Raw genomic sequence first — 21,951 nt, forward strand, 5'->3', positions numbered from 1 at the left:
TTGGGACATACCAACTTACGTCACGCCATTGCAGTTGAAATGTAAAAAGGTTAAAATTCGGAACGTCCCAAGGATCCCAAACAGCACTGACCAAATAATATGACTGTTGCCTGCTATCCTCTCCACATTGGCATGGCAACACAGCCTTAGGTAGAGTTCTATTCATGTTGCTGTTTTGGAGGAAGATAAATGTGTTATATTTTATTTAAGATGTACAGTATTTTGTATGGAAATGTAATAATTTGTGATACAAATGTGACAATTAAAAGAAGAAAAACATATTTTGGTTTCCTCTGGGTCATTTTCTCAATTTATCAAACAGAAAGAAACATGTTACAGCTTCTGCTTGCCAAAATTAATACGAAACCATCCGTATATTTATACAAATGAAAGTCCTTCATGATCATCAGGCAAACAGCGCTCTGTTATTTCAGTCCTGCTGTTACAAAAATAAGCTTGCCTTAAATTCTTACTCAATCTACATTATGTGGACTTCCACAAACTAAGGATCTATAAATGAAATAAATACATGCTGTCTGATGTGGCTGTAGCCTCCATTATGTCATCCTAGTATCAGGACTAAATTGACTGACTGATGCGTTGGTTTGAACTCTTGATAGTATACATCATTCTGAAATGACCACTTAATATGACATCACACAAAGAAAAAGAAAAAAGCCTTTTCATAATCTGTCAAAATACAAACAAAATAACACATTGTCCATTTAGCCCCAGAGTCTAAACTGCCAGCAAGCCAAAACATTTGAAAACGGTCAAATTCAAGCAGCACTCTCCACAACAAGGACCAGATTCTTCTTGTAGCAGTCCAGACTACAGAGAGGGATCCCAGTCTTGGAGCACGAGTACCTCTTCAGATTACTGCACCCATTTATCCCACAGCCTACCGGTGCCAGGGGAGGGGGGCACAGGGCAGCAGGGGTCGGGGCAAGCACCCCTATTGGGAACGAAATCCCCATTCCCTGGGCTGAGTCACAGTAGCGGACCATGGGACACTGGGCCTGCTTAAACTTACGCTCCCTCATACTCTTGATCTTGGCCTTGGAGGTCTTGGTGAGCCTCTCGATGGTCTGGTTCTTGTCCTCCTCTGCCTTCTTGGCCGCCTGCAGGCGCCTCTTGCGGGCACACTCCTCTCTCTTCTGCATCATCTCGGTGGTCATCTCCTTCTCCTTGTAGCCCATGGGCAGCTCCAGGAGAGGCTGGTTCTGCTGCTTGTGCAGGAGGGCTTTCTGTAAGGCAGAAGCACACACACACAGCCATTCAGGTTCAGTAGGATGTAGAACTAAAGCTTTACATAAATTCATGATTTTCTGTAATCTTCCAAGTTTTTAAAGGAAAACGCCACATGAAAACTTTGGGTATTTGTTTCATTAGTCCATTGTTGATATAGTCCCTAAATGTTTTGCATGGCAGCAATCAAGTTAAGATACATAACTTTCAAAATACAGAAATATCTTTAACTTGATTGCTGCCATGCAAAACATTTAGGGACTATATCAACAATGGACTAATGAAACAAATACCAAAATTACGTTTTTGGCTGGGATTTTCCTTTACCTAATAGCCGTTTCTCAGATCATATTGTGACCTGGCCTGGCAAAATTCCCTGAGTCAAGCCACGTGGTCAAGTGAAAGTTATCCCTACTTTGATATGACAGACTAGTTTGGGGCCTGCTCTCTTGTTACATTACCTGTCTGGCTGTGAGCAGGGACTCATCGATCTCCTTCTTCAGCTCTCCGTTGTCGTCCAGCTCTCCTTTCTCCAGGGCGTCCAGCCACTTCTCCTCCTCGTCCACCGGCTTACCCAGGGAGTCTGAGTCCATGTCTGGCAGAGGAGACGGGTCCAGGTTACTGTCCTCATCTAGAGGCAGGGAACAGAAAGAAAACAAGTGCATGGTTATGATATTAAAAAGACATGACTTTGATCTAAAATGGCACCCTGTTCTGTATATAGTGCACTACCAAGGTCAAAAGTAGTGCACTATATAGGGAATAGCATGCCATTTCATTCAAACACTTGATGTTTGGCAAAAACAGAAACAGGCTCACTGAAATTACATTAAATATTTGCCTTGTGCAGTGAACTTATTTATTCAGTGCCTTCAGAAAGTATTCATACCCCTTGATTTGTTGCGATACAGCCTAAATTCAAAATAGATTTTTCCCCCCACCCATCTACACACAATACCCCATAATGACAAAGTGAAAACATGTTTTTTAGAAATGTATGCAAATGTATTGAAAAATAAATACAGATCAAAGGAAATTGGATGCACCTGAGCTCAATTTGGAGTGTCATAGCAAAGGGGTCTGATACCGTTCAAAAGTTTGAGGTCACTTAGAAATGTCCTTGTTTTTGAAAGAAAAGCAAATTTTTTGTCCATTAAAATAACATCAAATTGATCAGAAATACAGTAGACATTGTTAATGTTGTAAATGACTATTGTAGCTGGAAATGAATTTTTATTGAAAATCTACATAGGCCCATAATCAGCAACCATCACTCCTGTGTTCCAATGGCACGTTGTGTTAGCTAATCCAAGTTTATCAGTTTAAAAGGCTAATTGATCATTAGAAACCCCTTTTGCAATTATGTTAGCACAGCTGAAGACTGTTGTTCTGATGAAAGAAGCAATACAACTGGCCTTCTTTAGACTAGTTGAGTATCTGGAGCTTAAGTATTTGTGGGTTCGATTACAGGCTCAAAATGGCCAGAAACAAATAACTTTCTTCTGAAACTCGTCAGTCTATTCTTGTTCTGAGAAATGAAGGCTATTCCATGCGAGAAACTGCCAAGAAATTTAAGATCTTGTACTACGCTGTGTACCTCTCCATTCACAGAACAGCGCAAACTGGCTCTAACCAGAGTAGAAAGAGGAGTGGGAGGCCCCGGTGCACAACTGGCAAAGAGGACAAGTACATTAGAGTGTCTAATTTGAGAAACAGATGCCTCACAAGTCCTCAACTGGTAGCTTCATTAAATAGTACCTGCAAACACCGTCTCAACGTCAACATTGAAGAGGCGACTCCGGGATGCTGGTCTTCTAGGCAGAGTTCCTCTGTCCATTGTCTGTGTTCTTTTGCCCATCTTAATCTTTTCTTTTTATTGGCCAGTCTGAGATATGGCTTTTTCTTTGCAACTCTGCCTAGAAGGCCAGCATCCCGGAGTCGCCTCTTCACTGTTGACGTTGATACTGGTGTTTTGCGGGTACTATTTAATGAAGCTCCCAGTTGAGGACTTGTGAGGCGTCTATTTCTCAAACTAGGCATATATTTGGGGAAGGGTATTAAACAATTTCTAGAGTTGAAAGTTTCACAGTGGTCTCCGTCATTGTGAAATGTAAAAATGTTTGAACTACCAAGACTTCCTAGAGCTGGCCGCCCGGCCAAACTGAGCAATCGGGGGAGAAGGGCCTTGGTCAGGGAGGTGACCAAGAACCCAATTGTCACTCTGACAGAGCTCCACAGTTCCTCTGTGGAGATGGGAGAACCTTCCAGAAGGACAACAGTCTCTGTAGCACTCCACTAAGCAGGCCTTTATGGTAGAGTGGCCAGACAGAAGCCACTCCTTAGTAAAAGGAACATGACAGCCGGCTTGGAGTTTGCCAAAAGGCACCTAAAGACTCTCAGACCATGAGAAACAAGATTCTCTGGTCTGATGAAACCAAGATTGAACTCTTTGGCCTGAATGCCAAACATCACGTCTGGAGAAAACCTGGCACCATCTCTACGGTGAAGCATGGTGGTGGCAGCATCATGCTGTGGGGGTGTTTTTCAGCGGCAGGGACTGGGAGACTAGTCAGGATCGAGGAAAAGCTGAACGGAGCAAAGTACAGAGAGATTCTTGATGAAAACCTGCCCCAGAGCACTCAGTACTTCCGACTGGGGGCGAAGGTTCACCTTCCAACAGGACAACAACCCCAAGCACACAGCCAAGACAACGCAGGAGTGGCTTCAGGACAATTCTCTGAACGTCCTTGAGTGGCCCAGCCAGAGCCCGGACTTGAACCCGATTGAACATCTCTGGAAAGACCTGAAAATAGCTGTGCAGCGAAGCTCCCCATCCAACCTGACAGAGCATGAGAGGATCTACAGAGGAGAATGGGAGAAACTCCTCAAATATAGGTGTGCCAAGCTTGTAGCGTCATACCCAAGAAGACTCAAGGATGTAATCACTGACAAAGCTGCTTCAAAGTTCTGAGTTAAGGGTCTGAATGCTTACGTAAATGTGATATTTCAGTTTTTTATTTTTGATGAATTTGCAAACATTTCTAAAAACCTGTTTTTGCTTTGTCATTATGGGGTATTGTGTGTAGATTGAGGGAGTAAACAACGATTTAATCAATTTTAGAATAAGGCTGTAACATAAAATGTGGAGAATTTCAAGGGGTCCGACTACTTTCCGAATGCACTGTATATGGAGTGTATATATAGTAAATAAATCACATTAAGCACATAATTACTTTTATATTGAACATGAGTGGATATGATGAGTGTAAGAGACAGACCTTTGCACTCACCAAGCCAGGCCCGGTACTGCTCAAGTGGAACACCCTCAGAAGGTTTATCATCGTCATCATCAGAGTCGTCATCCACGATCATCAGAGGACACTGGGAGTGGGCTACACCAGGGACCACAGTGAACGTTGGCACACTGGTTCATGAGAAAAGAAGGAGAGAGAACAACAAACCATACATTTAAAGGGACCCCCCAGATGAAGTTGCTGCCACTATTTTGACGTAATTTCCTGTCGAACAGAAGAAATGCACTTTTAGGTTTCACCTCCGAAGAATGACGATACTGTACTGTACATAGTCACGAATTGGGAATTTCCATGTGGAGTTGATAAACATCAACAATTAGGACACTGACAGCTGTCAGTGTAGCTAGCTAGATAAGGTTAGCTAGCTATCTTGCTAACCTAATCTAGCTAGCTAATGTTGTTGCTGTTTAAATTTTGTTTTAACTCCACCGTATTCAAAAGATTAGCCCGCTGGCTCTACAGCTGATTCAGGAGCTGGATTTAGGGAAAACTTCACCACAGATGGAAACCACTAGCCTATTTGTATTTATTATGGATCCCCATTAGATGCTGCCAATCTCTATTGTTATCTCCAAAATGTTGGCATCTTCCCTTTATTGCAGCCGCGAAACTGCCATAGAAATGGAGGATATTGTGTTCTCAGTCAACTTACCTGATAAAAAAATAAGGGTCAATTTTTTTTAAATGTTAGAAAGAGTAAGACGAAACTCCGGTAATATGGATAACTATTGAAAGATTGTTGATATGCAATTATTTGTAATTTTTTTTTACATTGTAATGGACACGGTGCAACTTTTGGTAGGCTGCTGGCAGGCTTTGGATGCGGTACAGCAAGCCAAGTCAGCCTGTGCTCATGGTTCTCACAGGGAAGTGAAATGATAGGCTACAATGACTTTGCTCATGCATGCCGCAAATGACAAGTAACTACAAGTCCCTTGAATTTCTTTCGCGGGTGCCTTTTCATGATTTGGATAGACACTTGTGGTTTCTAGCTAACGTTACACCAATCAAAGCAGTGGAGTGTGTGGCAAAGCAACACTTTAGTGGCCAAAACCTTGGGGCAACGGGGGGAGCGGGTTTGCAAAATGCTATCAATTCACGCAATTATACCATTTATAAAATTTTCAGGTATCTTTTTAAAAATCCAGACTAACAAAAAACTAAAAAATGAAAATTGACTAATTATCCAATGGATTATGATAATTTTCTGCTCAAATGTAAAAAGTGATGGTGAAAAAACTAATTTACACCCCTATGGTTGTTTGCTCCATGGCTAAAGAGACAAGGCTGTTTGGCTGATTTCAGTCATTAAGAGGAAGAACTTTGCAGCTGTTTCTGATTAATAAACAATGCCATGCTAATGAGGGGTATCATTCAAATAAAACCCAGCCCAGAAATAAAATGTAGGCTGAAAATAATTTGTATGTCATATCAAAGGAAAAGACAACGCATTTACGCGGATTTGCACGAAGTGGGCAATTCGGATTTGTCACTTCAAGTCCAAATATTATATCATACTTTAACTAAAACGATGACTTATTGACTTAAATTGTTGTGCAAAAAAACATCTGTCAAGCAAGACTATTAAAATGGCAGCGAGGTCTCACCTTTTTGTCCCAACTGTTTGGCCTCCCAGTTTGATCTTGAGTCTGAGCTGTGTGGGGGGCTTGACCACAATCCCAGAGTCTGACTCCATGGCCTCTGAGTAGGAGCCCATTGTCCCATTGTCACGTTGATGCTTCTTGTGCTTTTTGTGTTTCCTCCTATGCAGGCTGTGTAAGCCCACGTGGTCTCCATTACCTGTAGTAACAGACAACAAATAGAGATGTAGACAAGATATATAAACAAAGTCAGGCCTATTTGGGTTGGTAGTGTATAATGTTGTTATGGGCTCAGTTGGTAGAGCGCTTGGTTCCCGCTGGGACCACCAATTTATTTATTTAACTAGGCAAGTCAGTTAAGAACTCATTCTTATTTACAATGACGGCCTACCGGAGAACAGTGGGTTAACTGCCTTATTCAAGGGCAGAATTACAGATGTTTACCTTGTCAGCTCGGGGGTTCGATCCAGCAACCTTTCAGTTACTAGCCCAACGCTCTAACAACTAGGCTACCTGCCGCCCCAATCTGCATGCATGGCTGACTGTTAATCGCTTTGGATAAAAGTGTCTGCTAAATGGCATGTATTATTATTATTATTATGTTGCCATGTATGTCTCAAAAGAATGGCTAAGGTTAGTGGCTCCTGGACACTTCATAATCTGTTATATGTCTGGTAGTCAATATGATGGTGTAAAATGTTCAAATCAAAACCATGCTTGAGACATGGGAGTATAACATCAACAGTAAACAAACAACTCACCTAAAATAAACCTTGGGTGGACCATGTCTTTCCTTTTCCCCATTGAAACGACTGTATATATCAATCAAAACCAGAAAACGGGTTCTGCCAGTCTACATCCTAGCAAGTTGGCCTTGCTCTATCTACGGAAGAGTCGTCAGCAACTGTCCGCTAGGTAAACAAAATGTTTGTTACTGTAACAGTTAGCTATCTAACTACTCAATGCCATCACGGGACGACCAACCTACTCGAGAGTTGTCACGCGCTTTGATAGCGTGATAAGTAGCAAATAGTCTACTTTGATGAAGCATTTGCAAGCCCAACACGTGTTGTCGCTTAACAAAATACAACTGACTAAAGTTAGCTAACTTAGCTAGCTAACGTTATCTGGAATAATTAACTAGTTAGATGGCTGCCTTTTAGATAAATGAACGCTAGTTGCTCACGAATCAAGGTAAGGATGAAGTTGCTTTCCTTCAACGCATTTCCCCGTTGTTTGTATAAACACGACAGTAATGCAGAGTCATTTGAAAATACACAAGACAATGAAATCAAAACTAATGCTAGCGTAACTACTTAGCTAGCTAGCAACGTAGACTTCCTTGCGGCTTCGAAGACGATTATGACTGTGGATTCGGATACGCTGCTGCCATGAGAGTACTGTCTAGACTTGGCTTCTCGACTGTTCCACTGATTCGATTCATTCATAAATTGTCTAAGATCATTTGTTACGATTTTATTATTGGGCACATGGGGGAAATTATACATGTTTATAATTATGTAGTTAGTTGATTTACACAATTACAGTACAGTAATCTCAAAATTATATAATATTTTGACACCTGGGTAATGTAGTCCACACACCGGCCACTTGTGTGGACTATTGCTAGTGGAAAAATACATTATCCAGCGGCGGCCACTGTACGATTAAGCACAAGATACGCAAGGTCAGTCAAGAAACAAACGTGTTTGTAATACTAATCGGTTGTTGAGCTACTGAAGTTTATTCCTGTGTAAATAATTTTGTGCAGTGTATTTCAGTCTAACTCTGTGCATATGTTGCTACTTGTTCCTATATTTGTTCTGCCTTTAGTGCACGATAATCCACTTCAGTGCTGCCATACGGCAGAAGCAAAACAACATAGTAGCTAGCCCCAAGGTTTGTCAGAGGGCGCCATTATTCCTGACGTCTTTAAATCAAACGACGTCAGGAATAATAGCGTCCTCTAGTGGACCTTGGGGCTGCATAGTAAGTGCCAACGATATCACACTCAGGCTTCATTGTGTAATGAATGCATCCCATCATTATACCATGATAAAACAAGTACATTTACATTATTTCCATGTTTTGTAACTTGACCCAACAATCAACATTGCATTAGTATTTAGTAGGCAAGCAAATCCACAACTATCCATGTGTCATCATGCACTGTCACATTGAATATCTATATTCCCCAGGAGGTGCGATTGACACCACAGGCAAGCTTGCTCTGTCAGTGCTGATTGTTAGAAGGTGATTTTACAGGAGCCATGAACTACGCTCGGTTTTTGACAGCTGTCAGTGCAGCTCGGAAGCCCTCACCTATCCGAATGTTAAGTAAGTCGTCATGGTTGTAGAACTCTATTCCATATTGCTATGTTCTGTGTTTTGCCATGTAGAATTTCTCTTTAGTATTTTTTTTTCTTTGTCAGTTTTCAGATATTTTTATTTCATTGGTACCTTTGTAACCTTTGTACCTTTTGTGTCTTGCCCCCCTCCATCCCAAAGCTGAAATCCAGCAAAGGTCACCCCCATCCATGATCTCCTTGGCCGCAGGGGCTCCCAACCCCAACACGTTCCCCTTCCAGTCCTGCTCCATCCAGGTGAAGAACGGGGATATGCTCACCTTCGACGAGACCATGATGAAGAGGGCTCTGCAGTACTCTGCCTCCAGCGGGTGAGTCAGTGACTGAGAAGACATTGGGTCTGTCCAAAATGGCACCCTATTTTGTATATACAGTGCATTCTGGAAAGTATTCAGACCCCTTGACTTTTCCCACATTTTGTTACATTAGCCTTATTCTAAAATTGATTAAATAGTTTTCCCCCTCATCAATCTACAAACAATACCCCATAATGACAAAGCAAAAACAGTTTTGACATTTTTGCAAATGTACTAAAGATAAAAACGGAAATATTACATTTACATAAGTATTCAGACGCTTTACTCAGTACTTTGTTGAAGCTCCTTTGGCAGTGATTACAGCCTCGAGTCTTCTTGGGTATGACACTACAAGCTTGACACACCTGTATTTGGGGAGTTTCTCCCATTCATCTCTGCAGATCCTCTCTGTCAGGTTGAATGAGGAGCGTTGCTACACAGCTATTTTCAGGTCTCTCCAGAGATGTTCGATCGGGTTCAATTCCGGGCTTTGGCTGGGCCACTCAAGGACGTTCAGAGACTTGTTCTGAAGCCACTCCTTCCTTGTCTTAGCTGTGTGCTTAGTCTTTGTTCTGTTGAAAGGTGAATCTTCGCCCCAGGCTGAGGTCCTGAGCGCCCTGGAGCAGGATTTCATCAAGGATTTCTCTGTACTTGCTCCGTTCATCTTTCCCTCGATATTTAAATCAAATCAAATCAAATTTATTTATATAGCCCTTCGTACATCAGCTGATATCTCAAAGTGCTGTACAGAAACCCAGCCTAAAACCCCAAACAGCAAGCAATGCAGGTGTAGAAGCACGGTGGCTAGGAAAAACTCCCATGAAAGGCCAAAACCTAGGAAGAAACCTAGAGAGGAACCAGGCTATGAGGGGTGGCCATTCCTCTTCTGGCTGTGCCGGGTGGAGATTATAACAGAACATGGCCAAGATGTTCAAATGTTCATAAATGACCAGCATGGTCAAATAATAATAATCACAGTAGTTATCGAGGGTGCAGCAAGTCTGCACCTCAGGAGTAAATGTCAGTTGGCTTTTCATAGCCGATCATTAAGAGTATCTCTACCGCTCCTGCGGTCTCTAGAGAGTTGAAAACAGCAGGTCTGGGACAGGTCAGGGTTCCATAGCCGCAGGCAGAACAGTTGAAACTGGAGCAGCAGCACGGCCAGGTGGACTGGGGACAGCAAGGAGTCATCATGCCAGGTAGTCCTGACGCATGGTCCTAGGGCTCAGGTCCTCCGAGAGAGAGAAAGAAAGAGAGAAGGAGAGAATTAGAGAGAGCATACTTAAATTCACACAGGACACCGGATAAGACAGGAGAAGTACTCCAGATATAACAAACTGACCCTAGCCCCCCGACACATAAACTACTGCAGCATAGTCTCCCATTCCCTGCCGCTGAAAAACATCCCCACAGCATGATGCTGCCACCACCATTCTTCACCGTAGGGATGGTGCCAGGTTTCCCTCAGACGTGACGCTTGACATTCAGGCCAAAGAGGAAATCTTGGTTTCATCAGACCAGAGAATCTTGTTTCTCATGGTCTGAGAGTCTTTAGGTGCCTTTTGGCAAACTCCAAGCCGGATGTGCATTTTACTGAGGAGTGGCTTCCGTCTGGCCACTACCATAAAGGCCCAATTGGTAGAGTGCTGCAGAGATGGTTGTCCTTCTGGAAGGTTCTCCCATCTCCACAGAGGATATCTGGAGCTCTGTCAAAGTGACCATCGGGTTCTTGGTCACCTCCCTGACTAAGGCCCTTCTCCCCCGGTTGCTCACTTTGGTCGGGCGGCCAGCTCTAGGAAGAGTCTTGGTGGTTCCAAACTTCTTCCATTTAAGAATGATGGAGGCCCAGATCTCTGCCTCGACACAATCCTGTTTTGGAGCTCTATGGATAATTCCTTTGACCCCATGGCTTGGTTTTTGCTCCGACTGTGGGACCTTATATAGACTGGTGTGTGCCTTTCCAAATCATGTCCAATCAATTGAATGTACCACAGGTGGACTCCAATCAAGTTGTAGAAACAGCTCAATGATGATCAATGGAACAGGATGCATTGGAGCTCAATTTTGAGTCTCAGACCAAAGGGTCTGAATACTTATGTAAATAAGGTATTTATGTTTTTCTTTATAAATTAGCAAAAATGTCTAAAACCCTGTTTTATTGATTAATGAAGAAACGGTTTTTTAATTTCATTTTAAAATAATGCTGTAACATAACAAAATGTGGAAAAAGTCAAGGGGTCTGAATACTTTCCGAATGCACTGTACATGCACTGAGTGTACAAAACCTTAGGAACACCTTCCTAATATTGAGTTGATCCCCCTTTTGCCCTCAGAACAGCCTTAATTTGTCGGGGCTTGGACTCTACAAGGTGTTGAAAGTGTTCCACAGCGATGCTGGCCCATATTGACTCCAATGCTTCCCACAGTTGTGTCAAGTTGGCTGGGTGTCCTTTGGATGGTGGACCATTCTTGATACACACGGGAAACTGTTGCGCGTGAAAAACACAGCAGCGTTGCAGTTCTTGACACACTCAAACCAGTGCGCCTGGCAGCTACTACCATACACTGTTCAAAGGCACTTAACTATTTTGTCTTGCCCATTCATCCTCTGAATGGCATACATACACAACCCATGGCTCAAGGCTTACAAATCCTTCTTTAACCTGTCTCCTCCCCTTCACCTGCACTGATTTGAAGTCGATTTAACAAGTGACATCAGTAAGGGATCATAGACAGACCAGGTGAAAGCTATGTCATGGAAAGATGTTTTGTACACTCATTGTAGTGCACTACTTTAATAGGGAATCGGTGCTATCTTGGACACACCCGTTGTGTATTGTTAAGTAGCATCTCTTATCCCACATAAATCTTTCAAAAGTCTGCAGAAGCTTCTTCAGAGCGCGATAGGAAAGAGTCAACAAGGACATTGCCTTTGAAAGCGCTCCGCAACACCAACGGAGTAATGTACATGACTAGCTCTACGCACGGTCAGGAGTTTGGACTGTAGAATCCTGCGGACATGAATGGTTTGAAACAAGTTTTATTACGACGTGTTTGAACTGGTCAACGCTGTTCCTTGAAACGGTTAGGACAGCATGACGCCTATGCTAGTTAATGGCGGTGGCAGAAGGTTATCTCTTAACAGCTTCTTATCTACCTTTTACAACAGTCTAAATAGTAAATAGTGGCTCATATTGGTCTGTAGAGCTCTCAACCTGTGTGCGTGCGTGTGCTCTCGACCACTGCTTTGCTTTCCACAGCGTTGGTTTAATCACTTCTGATAAGAGCTAACAGGAAGATAAAGCCAAGGCTGCTTCCTAAAAAGCACCCTATTATGCACACTAGGATTAACGTTTCACTGGATGTCAAAACCGAACATTTTATTACGACATACCCTGGCTGCTATTCGAGTTTTATTATTAATGATTAGGTCTATTTCTTGCTTAAAAAATACACATTTTCAAGGAAATAAGATGAGATTAAGGTGAGATAACATAGGGTGAGGTTAAGATAAGGTGATGTTTTGTAACTGCAGGTTATTCATGATGAGGCGAATCTGAATTTTCACTTAATTAAGTCAATATGTCCACTTACTCTCACATGGACATCAATTTGAAAGTTCAACTAAAGTTAGGATTCGACCCCTATGAATGGAACTTTTTTAATTTAGGCCTCTGTCTACCGTATATAGAATCCCGGAGTTGTTGACTTGGATGAAGAACCTTCAGAAGAACCTTCACAGCCCTCCTACAGCCAACTACAGCGCTGAGAAGGGCCAGATGGACATGTGTGTTACTACAGGCAGCCAAGAGGGTCTCTGCAAGGTATCACATTTCCATTTTAGTCATATAGCAGACGCTTATCAAGAACGACTTACTGTTAGTGTATCCATCTTAAAATAGCTCGCTCCGACAACCGCATATCACAGTAAGTAAAAGGTTCCTTAATGAAGCAGAAAAGAGAAGTGCAAGGAAGGTAAGTTAGGTGTGACTGCCACTAATGATCCGGCGATCCCATGAGCCTGTCCTGTTCTTGCCCTCCCCTCTACTACTTTTCTCTGTGTTTTTGGCAGGTGTTTGAAATGCTTGTAAATCCCGGAGACAACGTTCTTCTGGACGCGCCCACGTACTCTGGGACTCTCGCTGCAGTAAGAGCCTCTACTCACAACCACAGATACACACACAATCACTTTCTCTCTCTCTGTCGCGCACTCACTCACTCAGGCAAGCTCTGTTAGCACGAATGGCAAGGCCACTGTTGAGAAATCAAAATGTGACGGATAGTGATATCAACAACAACAACATAATGTTAATAATAATAGATATAAAAACTCACTCTCACGTTTACTCTCTCACACACACACACTGTGTTCGCCGTCCCAAGCTCCAGCCATTGGGATGTAACCTGATCAATGTGCCCAGTGATCAGCACGGTATGATCCCGGGTGGGCTGAAGGAGGTGCTGTCCCGCTGGGACACGGCAGATGTCCACAAGCCACACAGCACCGTACCCAGGGTCCTCTACACAATCCCCAATGGAGGAAACCCCACCGGGGCCTCCATGACCACCCAGAGGAAGAGGGAGGTCTACGAGGTACGGTAGAGTCTGCAGACCCATAGGCCCTATTCAAATAGTTCAGAAATGCATCCTTCCTTCCTACTTTCCTTGGAAGTAGTCCCAGATCTGAATTGGTTGAATTGGTTAAAGTAACAGGGTGGTAACCTTGCTTTCACCTCTCCAAATTATTTTTAGATCAGTGCTTACCTCATGGAAACCTCAAGGAAGTATTCAAACAGATCCCCATTAGCTACTGCACATGCAGCAGCTACTCTTCCTGGGGTCCGCTTAAAACGTACAAATACATGACAAAGTACAGAACGGATATAGACAAGAACAACATAAGATATTATATTACATTCAAAATTATAATACATTCAAAATAAAAATAGGAGTTATGTATTGGAAAGACACCAAGAGACGACAACAACGATACTATTTACACACTATTCATATATACAGTACATCTTCATATTCTTATGTACAGTTCAATTAGATCTTTAGAAAGAGGAGAGGCATTCTGATACATACATTTTTTTAAAGTTTTTTTTTGTTTTTGCCAGAGTAAACTCTGGTGGCAGAGCATTCCATGATGACATGGTTCTACACATAACTGAGCGGCATATTAAATCTTTTTTATTTTTATTGGTTACCGTGAAGAAACACATAGTGGTATGGCTGGTGGGGTACGTATGTCTGTTTGAAGTGTATGCAAATAGATTAGACAAGTGGTTAGGCATTTTCAACAGACAAATGTTTCTTAAAAAGACTAGAAGAGAAGTAGTCCATTTCTCCTCTACCATAAAAGACTATGATGCATGTTGTTGATGTCAGTTCTGTGTGTGCAGTTAAGGGCAAGGCGTGTTGCTTTGTTTTGAGACAGTTGCAGCTTAGCCAGGTCTGTCTTTTCTGCACCTGAACACATTACCGGACAGGTATCAAGACGGGACAAGATCAGAGCCTGAACAAATAGTACAGTTGATCTTTGTGTCAAAAACGCATAACATGTTTATATAGCAGACATAACTCTCCCCATCGTCACAACAACTTTGTCAATGTGACTTGACCATGATAACTGACCATCCAATGCTCCTCCTAGGAGTTCAGCTTCTTCAACTTGTTCAATGGTCACACCCTTTATGCACAACTCCAGTTGAGGTTAAGGTCTACGAGAATGCTTTGAACCAAATACAATGCTTTTGGTTTTAGATGTATCTAAGAACAGTTTATTGTTTTTTACCCATTCTGACACTGACTGTAACTCCTTGCTGGGAGACTGAGTGAGCTCACTGGTTGTAGGTGCTGATGTGTTTAATGTGCAATCGTCAGCATATACAGTCATTTTAGCTTCTTGTAAGACAAGTGGCAAATCATATGTAAAAATAGAGAAGAGTAACGGCCCAAGGCAACTGCCCTGCGGGATACCGCACTGTACATATCTGATGTTAGAGATGCTTCTATTGAAAAATATTCTCTTGAGTTCTATTGGATAGGAAGGGAAAGGGAAGGAAAGGGAGGCAACCAATTTGAGTAGAATACAGACTGCAGAGTACAAAGCCATAGTGTATATTGCAGCCACAATGACACATAGTGTCTATAGCCTGAACCATAGTGTCTATAGCCTTGTCCCAGATTTGTTTGTGCTGTCCTGTGTGCTGTCTCTGAGTTAGCAAGACAGCACAAACAGATCTGGGACCAGGCCCAACTGACATTCGGGAAGGAAATTGGGAGGGACCCAATCTGAATCCATTGTTCTAGTTGTTATTAATGATTTCCTTAACAGTCTTTTTCAAATAGGGCCAGAGTTTGACATGGTCCTGGTTAGGTCACTGACTCATGCATATGGGAGCGAAGGGAAAGGGAGGGTTTCTTTCTGAAATGATTGTACTAGTTCAATTCAGGCCTCTGTAAAATATTGATTTCCCTAAAGGTCTACTTCACAGAATGAATCAAGATTTTGTTGTCGTTTTGACAGCTTGCCAGGCAGTATGACCTCCTTATTATTGAGGACGACCCCTATTACTTCCTACAGTTTGACAAGGTAAAAATAGTTTCATTGTTTCATTCATTAGTTTCAATTTCATTCATTGTTTAATGTATGACTTTGTATGTTTTATTGGGACACATTGCAATGGCATCACCCCTACTGTATATAATAGAACAGGCTGCTCATGCGTCTTTCTCTCTCTCTCTGCAGCCTTGGGCTCCCACGTTTCTCTCCATGGACGTTGACGGGAGAATCATCCGGACAGACTCCTTCTCAAAGATCCTGTCGTCAGGGTGAGGCAGACTGTCAGATCGCCAAGGCGACTATGTGGGTTTAGAGGTCAGAGGTCAGGGAGGAAGAAGGAAGTACAGTCACTGTATCAATTGACCTTTTATTTATGCAGTTTTGTCTAATTGAGAACCATCTCTTTGCCAAGAGAGACCTGTTCAGTAGACTAGGGTGGTCTAGCAGTCTAAGCCGCTGTCTCTGGAGCACATGTACGATGTACCACTCCCAGCATGAGTTCGAATCCGGCCCACTACTCTTTCAGCAATCTCTGACCTACCTTTCACCTCTATATCTCTATATCCAATAAACATACAAAGACTTTAAAAAATATAGTTTAAAAAAAGACCTGTTCAGTTTGTTATTACACTATTACTAGCTACTTTTGTGTGATTTTTGTAGTCTGTCTCTCTATGTGGTTGTCGGAACTTTTTACCGAGAGTGTCAGAAGCTGTGTACTCAGTGGGTTATTGAGTCCTTGTTTTTCCAGTTCATGTGGACAATTGAATTACCTTGTGCTATTCCCGGTAGGTATTACACACACACACACACACACACACACAGTATTGTACAGCTAACCTTGTGGGGACACACAATTCAGTCCCTTTCAAAATCCTATTTTCCCAAACCCCTAACCTGTACTCTTACCCTAACCTTGACCCATAAACCTAACCTTAACCCTAAAACTAATTCTAGCTCCTAACCCTTAAACCATAATGTAATTCTAACCTTAACTCTAAACCCCCTAGAAATAGCATTTGACCTTGTGGGGACTAACAAAATGTCCCCAGTTGGTCAAATTTTTGTTTGTTTACTATTCTTGTGGGGACTTCTGGTCCCCACAATAATAGTTAAACACGTCCACACACACACACACACAGGATGCAGCACTGCTGTGCCTAGGAAGACAGAGGACACACTGCTCGTTGTTGTTGTTGTAATGTTCCTTCACCAGTGAAACGGCCCCTTTCTGCCTTTCCCATGTGTGTGTGTGTCTCTGCAGGTATGACCCTCTGTGTCTGTCTTTGCAGGCTGAGGATAGGCTTTGTGACTGGGCCCAAGCCGCTGGTGGACAGAGTGGTACTACACATCCAGGCCTCTACAATGCATACCAGCACCTTCACACAGGTGAATGAACCTCTACTTCTAACCCCATCACCCCCTCTAAAATTGCATCACCTTCCCCTTTAAAAGTAGACCTAGTAGTAAACTACCCCACCATTCGCTTTGAAACACATGTAGTAGCATGTAGTAATAAATAAGTAATATAGCATGCATGTCTTAGTAAACTGCCGTACCATCCCCTTTAAAATGAATGGTACGTAGTAATAAATATGTTCAGGCATATTTACTTTCATGTGATGTGTGGTTGTATTTCCTACTTTGCCTCTAGTCTCTAGTCATTGTTTAAATCCCATATGAGGCTTCTTTCCTGTGACTGTAATCACAGCAAAACATGAAACTGCGTTTTCAGTAGTGCACGAAATAGCAACACGTTCTCCAACAGAAAACGAAGGGGAAAAAAGATTCCAAGGTAAATCAAGGTAGTAAACATTTCAGGTAGTCCCTCCACGTCTTGCCCTGCCTTCTTCCCATTTGGTTGTTTGTGAATACGACCTTGATTATTTTTTAAAGTTATTTTGCCGGAAGAGACAGTTTGCAGCAGTTTTAATGTGAGTAGTTACCATAGCAACAACGAGACAAATGCAGTCATCTCGAGAGATATTACTATATTGTGTTCTATTTAATTCTGTGAATGTACTGTACCATTCTCAGTATAGATTAGTGGCATAATTGTCTGTGTTCTCCCATAGAGATGAGAGTAGACAGAAAGCGTTAGTTGTTTAATCCGTGTCATCACAGAGGTTAATGAAAAAATCCACTCAAAAACAATATTTAGGTATTTTTTTCATTAGTCCATGGTTGATGCAGTCCCAACATTTTTTTCCCCATGTCAGCGGGCAAGTTTTCAAGATAATTGGACTTTCAAGAAGCAAAGTGTCACCGGCCACATCATCATGGTGCTGGATTTTTTCTTTTAATGCAACACTAAATCACTTTTCATGAGGTGGCAGAACGAGACAGTCACGCCCACTCGCTGCCTGCTCTTTGTAGACGAATATCATGTTATCGTAACATCTGTGTGTTATTTTCACGCATACGGAAGGAAGTTAGGATTAGGTATATGAGGACGTGTGAGTCAAAGACGAGCACACTGTCTGGCTCTCTAGAATATATATACTGTCTTTCTCTCTGATCGTTACATCTGTTTTTCCTGAGTAAATATAGGTGATATAGAAGTATGGAATGTTCTAGACAATATGGAATTCAGAAAGAGTTAACTTCCATTTGCAACACAATGCACTGGAACATGCAACAGATGCAGTGTTGACTACTCCTCCTTCTTTCCTTCTCTCCATCTCTCCCTCCAGCTCATGGTGTCCCAGCTGCTGCATGGCTGGGGTCAAGAAGGCTTCCTCAACCACGTAGATGGGTAGGTCAAAGGTCGTACCACTGGCAGCTGTATAAACAACACGCATCTATGGTGTCAATATAGCTAGAGATATGAGTTGTTTGTGTTATGTGTTGTTGTGCAATTATTGCTTTTTTTGGGGGGGGGGTATTGATTACAATATGAGCAGTTCAGCACTCTACAGTATGATGGACAAACCTTTTCTCTTTCAGAGTGATTGAGTTTTACAGAACACAGAGAGATGCCATGCTCTCCTCTGCAGACAAGTGGCTCAAAGGTTTGTGTTTCATTCACTCACATGGTTGTGTCCGTTGAAGCCTAACATTAAAAAAACACTCATGAAGCCAGCACCTCACACAGTGCTAGTGCCTTGTTAAAATCACAAAGTATCAGAGGAAGTAGTGCTTTGCCAAAGGGGTAATAAGAAAGAAAATCCCTGCTCCTGCACCAAACAATACCTAGACCTAACCCTTCTGTTTCCCTCTTCTGTGTGTGTGTGTGTGTGTGTGTGTGTGTGTGTGTGTGTGTGTGTGTGTGTGTGTGTGTGTGTATATATATATATATATATATATATATATATATATATATATATATATATATATTATGTAGATGTGGCAGAGTGGCACGCCCCAGCTGCAGGCATGTTCCTGTGGATCAAGGTGAAGGGCGTCGCAGACACCCAGAAGCTGATCATGGAGAAGGCTCTGGAGAAGGAGGTAGGTACACAAACACACACACAGTCTAAACTCTACCCTACAGGCCCACCTGATCTCGGGCTCCACCACAGCTCACACATACACTGACTAAACTAATACAACCTGTTTGACTGAATGAGATTATGTTTGGTGTTTTAAAATAGTCCACTTGCATTGAAGTCCTGTATCTTTGGGAGGTTCCTGTCGTTTATAATATCTCTGTATTTTAGATACTTCAAGAATAAGTTTACTCCATTTGAACCAAATCTCTATTTTCGATGTCAATAGAAGGGCCCAGACACTTTTTCTTGTGAACTCACTTGTTTTAGAGAAACTTACCACACCAGCAATATACTTTCTTACGTTTTATCTGCAGTTGTAGAGGCACAGGAAAAACATGAACAAAAGGCAAAAACACTCAAATACCTCCTTTTAGAAACCGCGATGCTCTCAGCATAGTGATGCAGGTCTTTAGATGTTGTACACGTGAAATTGTCATTCCGAACTTTATTCGCGATGTTAAATTCCATTTGATACGTTTCCTCTATCCGGCAGTGCTGCTTCTCCATGTAGAGCACACGGAAAAGTATTGTGGGCTACGTCGAGAAGTACAACGTGGAATACAACATTGCGGATGAAGTTCGGAATGACACAGTTTCGTGTGTACAACAGCGAAAGATCTGCATCACCGTACTGAGAGCGTTGATGTGTTTTTGGAGCTTTTGCTCATGTTTTTCTGTGCCCCTACAACTGCAGAACAAGCATAAGGAAGTATATTACTGATGGGGTAAGTTTCTCGAAAGCAAGTGAGATCCCCCCCCCCCCCAAAAAAAGTGTTTATTGGCACTTCTATACCATGCCATTACCATTGAAAATAGAAATTTGGTTCATATTAAGTGAACTTCTCCCTTAACAACAATTCGGCTACAGGTAACCCTACTGTCTGTTTTGTTGTCTGGCGTTAATGTCCTACTCATGCATGCAGGATGAGCAGCAAGAGATTTTCACTAAGGGCCGGGCTAGTGCTTGTCAGAAATAGGATATTGGATAGTATGTGAAGCTGTCATTATCCAAGAAGGCAAATGGATTTAAAATCCCACGGTTTCCCCCCGCCCACATAAGAACACTCCAAATCCACGCTGATTGGTCTGCTTCTATGTGGAAAGAATAGGAAACACAATCGGGGCTTTTTAAAATCTAACATTGGGTATTTTCTTCACACTGCACCAAACAATTGAAGCCAATTGCAGTAGATTATAAAAGGCTGGTTATGTACAGAGTGGGTCTGGGAAATGGTAAAAGTAATAGCTAATTTAATATCAGCACACAGAATCTACTGTACAAGCAGCAGTTTTATGATACATAATTCAGAGCTTCAAGATAAGTGTGTGTGTGTGTGTGTGTGTGTGTGTGTGTGTGTGTGTGTGTGTGTGTGTGTGTGTGTGAGAGAGTGAGCAAATTAACTATGACAGAAGCTCATAGGGTCTACAGCCACCAACTGCAGTACAGTTTTGGCCCCTTTTGTCTTAGTGTCCATATTTGGTAGTAGGTGCTGGTTGGTTAAACATTTTCTGTTGTCTTACTGTAGGTGCTGCTTGTCCCTGGAGGTGTATTCATGATCAACAGCTCAGACCCGTGTCCTTATGTCAGAGCGGCCTTCTCCCTCTCCACACCGCAACAGATCGACGAGGTAAAGAAACACACACACATGCAAATGCAGCCACACACACACACAAACACACTTGAAGGCAATAAATGAGTAATACATGTACCTTCTCTTTCTTTCTCCACAGGCTTTCAAGAGGCTCTCTGCACTCATCAAGGAATCTTTGTGAGGAGTACATCAGATAACAAATGGACGACAAACTATTTTCATTGGCAGAGATACATTTTTTTACAAATTCACAAGCTTCCAGTTTTATTAGTCGCATGTACGGGATACACCGTCCGACGAAATGCTTACTTGCAGATTCCTTCTCGACAATGCAACAACAATAATAAATAATAAAATATAAGAATACGAACATGAATGGCTCGGTAGAATAGTATAAATGCTTTAGCATAAGTTTAATACAGGAAGGCAACATTTATAGTCTAGTATTTACCAATCATAATAAGACTTTGGTATCAGCAGTTGTGATGTGTGTGTGTACGCGCTCCGATACTGTCTGCTGCGTGCCTTCCTGGATGGGTGGGAGCACAGTGATGTACTGGGCCGTCTTCACCACCTGCTGGAGGGCCTTGCGGTTGTGGACAGAGCAATTCCCGTACCAGGTCGTGATGCAACCAGTCAGGGCGCTCTCAATGGTGCAGCGATAGTATTTGGAGAGGACCCAGGTCTCATGCAGATTTTCTTCAGCCGCCTTAGGAAGTAGGGACGCTGTTGCTTCCTCTTGACAAGAGTGGTGGTGGTGTTGGTCCACGTCAAGTCCTCAGTGATGTGGACGCTGAGGAACTTAAAACCAGCTGACTCTACTGCAGTCCCGTTGATGTGGATCGGGGCATGTTCCCTCTGCTTCCTGAAGTCAGCAATCAATGCCACAAACTTGAATCACCTGCAATCACAAAAATACAAATTTACGTCAGACAAGATACACATGTTGCCTTGGAGATGACTGTGAATGTAATCACCCTTTTGCAGCCATTGGTCTACCTTGGTAGCTAACATTGTGTCACACTATTTACAACTCTACAACTAAATCAGCATTACTTGAGCCGAGCATTTCTGAAGACCAAAACGTTCATAGTTTTTAACTAAAATGTTAGACAGTATGTACGCTGAACAAAAATATAAATGCAACATGCAACAAATTCAAAGATTTTACTGAGTTACAATTCATATAAGCAAATCAGTCAATTTAAATAAATTCATTAGGCCCTAATCTATGGATTTCACATAACTGGGAATTGTCCCAATCCTCTTCAATGGCTGTGCAAAGTTTCTGGATACTGGCGGGAACTGAAACACGCTGTCTTAAATATCGATCCAGAGCATCCCAAATATGCTCAATGGGTGGGCTGGTTAGTATGCAGACCATGGAAGAACTGGGACATTTTCAGCTTCTAGGAATTGTGTACAGATCCTTGCGACATGGGGCCATGCATTATCATGAAACATGAGGTGATGGC

The 21,951-nt window shown here is 42.3% G+C and overlaps 2 protein-coding genes across 8 annotated transcripts; one reads left to right on the forward strand and one right to left on the reverse strand.

Moving 5' to 3' along the window:
• Positions 1-186: 186 nt before the first annotated feature.
• Positions 187-7,587, reverse strand: LOC120049741 (INO80 complex subunit B-like). Of its 2 annotated transcripts, none has more exons than XM_038996118.1 (5): positions 6,925-7,587; positions 6,170-6,362; positions 4,527-4,672; positions 1,710-1,879; positions 187-1,247 (listed from the first exon to the last, which is right to left on the reverse strand). In XM_038996118.1, exons 1-5 carry the CDS (start codon positions 6,965-6,967, stop codon positions 780-782), a joined length of 1,020 nt encoding a protein of 339 aa, XP_038852046.1. In that variant the 5' UTR covers positions 6,968-7,587; the 3' UTR covers positions 187-779. The 2 variants fall into 2 exon arrangements, with proteins under 2 accessions (XP_038852046.1, XP_038852047.1); XM_038996119.1 differs by having other exon boundaries at positions 4,539-4,672; positions 6,925-7,581.
• aadat (aminoadipate aminotransferase) lies at positions 6,974-20,846 on the forward strand. 6 transcript variants are annotated; one of them, XM_038996114.1, is made up of 14 exons: positions 6,974-7,078; positions 8,362-8,500; positions 8,672-8,840; positions 12,517-12,649; positions 12,898-12,972; positions 13,209-13,418; positions 15,358-15,423; positions 15,580-15,662; positions 16,686-16,782; positions 18,087-18,148; positions 18,340-18,404; positions 18,737-18,843; positions 20,411-20,512; positions 20,616-20,846. In XM_038996114.1, the coding sequence occupies exons 2-14, from the start codon at positions 8,434-8,436 to the stop codon at positions 20,655-20,657; spliced, it is 1,278 nt and encodes a 425-aa protein (XP_038852042.1). In that variant the 5' UTR covers positions 6,974-7,078; positions 8,362-8,433; the 3' UTR covers positions 20,658-20,846. The 6 variants fall into 6 exon arrangements, with proteins under 6 accessions (XP_038852042.1, XP_038852045.1, XP_038852043.1 ...); XM_038996115.1 differs by lacking the exon at positions 6,974-7,078 and adding an exon at positions 7,099-7,357 and having other exon boundaries at positions 8,429-8,500; XM_038996112.1 differs by lacking the exon at positions 6,974-7,078 and adding an exon at positions 7,100-7,357.
• The last annotated feature ends 1,105 nt before the right edge of the window (positions 20,847-21,951 follow it).

The sequence above is a fragment of the Salvelinus namaycush genome, chromosome 6 (assembly GCF_016432855.1).
Source record: "Salvelinus namaycush isolate Seneca chromosome 6, SaNama_1.0, whole genome shotgun sequence".
Lineage (NCBI taxonomy): Eukaryota > Metazoa > Chordata > Actinopteri > Salmoniformes > Salmonidae > Salvelinus > Salvelinus namaycush.

Coding starts and splice junctions, on each gene's coding strand:
- LOC120049741 (XM_038996118.1), bottom strand. CDS start 6,967: ATGGGGAAAAGGAAAGACATGGTCCACCCAAGGTTTATTTTAG. Junction 4,673..6,169: donor CAAACAGTTGGGACAAAAAG/GTGAGACCTCGC, acceptor CTCATGAACCAG/TGTGCCAACGTTCACTGTGG. Junction 1,880..4,526: donor CTGGCTTGGTGAGTGCAAAG/GTCTGTCTCTTA, acceptor CCCTGCCTCTAG/ATGAGGACAGTAACCTGGAC.
- aadat (XM_038996114.1), top strand. CDS start 8,434: ATGAACTACGCTCGGTTTTTGACAGCTGTCAGTGCAGCTCGGAAGCCC. Junction 8,501..8,671: donor CTCACCTATCCGAATGTTAA/GTAAGTCGTCAT, acceptor TCCATCCCAAAG/CTGAAATCCAGCAAAGGTCA. Junction 20,513..20,615: donor CACCGCAACAGATCGACGAG/GTAAAGAAACAC, acceptor CTTTCTCCACAG/GCTTTCAAGAGGCTCTCTGC.